At 34.2% G+C, this 2,058-nt stretch overlaps 1 protein-coding gene across 1 annotated transcript; it reads right to left on the bottom strand.

Moving 5' to 3' along the window:
* Positions 1-560: 560 nt before the first annotated feature.
* On the bottom strand, positions 561-1,271 carry LOC118179938 (uncharacterized protein F54H12.2-like). Its single transcript, XM_035349098.2, has one exon. The coding sequence runs from the start codon at positions 1,269-1,271 to the stop codon at positions 561-563; it is 711 nt and encodes a 236-aa protein (XP_035204989.2).
* Positions 1,272-2,058: the final 787 nt, after the last annotated feature.

Here is a 2,058-nt window from a genome sequence, read left to right as displayed (position 1 = left end):
CATGTGGTTTCTGCAGATGAGTTTAACAAGGTAAGTGTTCGTTTATGTTAATTAATCTGCCATTCATTTTCATTAATTAAATTTCGATATTCTAATGAACTCTAATGAATCTTACCTACACGAATTTTTTTTATTTTTATTTTTTTTAGGTTATCTATCGAGGGCCATTGCGTTCTGCAAAAATATTTTTGTGTTTGCATGACGGACATTTCGATTTGATAACCTCAATGAAGGCTTTCCATGGTAGAAAATTCTACTGTGAGATATGCGATAAAGCATACGATCACGTTCAAAGGCATAAGTGCGTATGGTATTGTAACGTTTGTTTCAGTAGAGAATGTGAGAGTACTATTCAAGAAAGACTTTGTAATGAGTGCAATCGGATTTGTCGCTCTGAGGAATGTTTTATCAGGCATAAAAACAGTAATGATAACGGAGAAAGTTTCTGTAGTAAATTTTATGAATGCAAATCTTGCTATAAGTTTCTAGGTACAAAAGAGAGACCTATCAATCTACATAAATGCTTCGAACAATATTGTACCATTTGCAAAAATTACTTTTCAGATGAACATCAATGTTTTCTTCGTAATATTCCTGCAAGAAAGCATAGCAATAATTATATTTTTTTCGATTTTGAGACGCAGCAAAATACAGGGGAAATACATAAAAATCCGTATAAGTTTTAGTTTCAAATCTACAAGGTTCAACATTAGTCTATCTTGATGAAACAAATCGCAGTGAATGCCCCCTATCATATCTATTGTATTACTTAATTTAAAAAATTCGGAACGCTTAATCCAACCTTCGTTATCTGTAAATATTTTACTAAATGTATCTTTGTAGAACATTTCGCATGTAAGTTGCGAAGTTTTACTGTCAAACCCATGATTTAATAGAGTTTCTATATAAGCTCTATATAGATACGTATTGCTCGAAGAAGAGATTAATCGATCGTTTAGAGTGACGTCCACTTGAGAAAACAGCGAATGAAGGAAAAGATTGACGGGACCAATCTTTGAATCTGCTACTGTAGGTTTTCCATCCGTTTTTATTATTTTAGCTTTTACATAAAGAAGTGTTTGGGACAAGTCCATATACTCCTCTTCACTACCGGAAACAAGGAATTCAACAGGTCCTCCATCAAATACATTCGAAAGTCGATGAAACTGAATCCATTGCCCATTTTGAATGACAGTCTGAGTTCCAGGTATGTGAAAAAGTTCTAATTCTGATTTAGTACATTCGGGAGAATCTTTTAACATAAAAGCCATTTCCGTTTTTATTTTTTTTTAAATATGTTGTTTAGGTTAGTCAAAAATATCTCGTCGACGTAGCTTTTTGGCTTTCGAAGAACTAATACGTTGTCGAGTTTTACGCTTTCTTTTATACTTCCCTCTACCTAACATCGATTCTGCTTTCTTAACAGCTTTTCCAGCCAATAATTTTCCAGCTTCTCTTGATCTTTGTTGCGCGGCCATCTTTAATTTTTTTCCCTCCATGACATCAGAAGCTATACGTGTCTCTGTCAGCAAGGCTTCTTTTCCTACGGTTTTTGCCCCTTTCCAGAGAACAGGTAATGCCATTCGAAATATTTTCTTAAAAAATCCACCGATACCATAGCTTCTTTGATAAGCTATCTGTCCGCGATAAAATGGAAGGCCAGATCCTAACTGGCCGACATAATGATCTTCAAACTTTTTTGTACAACACACATAAGGAACACGGCTCATACTGTATGTAACGTGTCAAATTTTCAAATGATGTGTTTCATGAAATGTATTATCCCTTTTATAGGATATGCCGCAATCGAAAATGCAGAATAATGATCACATTTCCTCTTTCGAATGGAACAAATTCCCCAGAGTTTAATCTTATTTCCATTTCAATCGTTTGAATATGATTTCGAATAACAGGAACATAGTGTGGTCTGTCATAATGAGTACTGATGACTTCTCCATCTTTTCCATTTATTTTTACAATACGCAATAAGGGAGCTTGAATGTTTCCCACTATTTGTGGTTCTACGATATCTGTATAGATATAAAAAAATGGGAAGGA

This window comes from Stegodyphus dumicola, chromosome 11, assembly GCF_044657685.1.
Source record: "Stegodyphus dumicola isolate Sdum_Otavi_A_Nest chromosome 11, ASM4465768v1".
NCBI classification, from domain to species: domain Eukaryota; kingdom Metazoa; phylum Arthropoda; class Arachnida; order Araneae; family Eresidae; genus Stegodyphus; species Stegodyphus dumicola.
Note: the sequence above shows the minus strand (reverse complement) of the source record. Positions and strands in the feature narration are given on the sequence as shown.

What these genes read in the sequence shown, in the direction of transcription:
- LOC118179938 (XM_035349098.2), bottom strand. Translation starts at nt 1,271, where the DNA reads ATGGCTTTTATGTTAAAAGATTCTCCCGAATGTACTAAATCAGAATTA.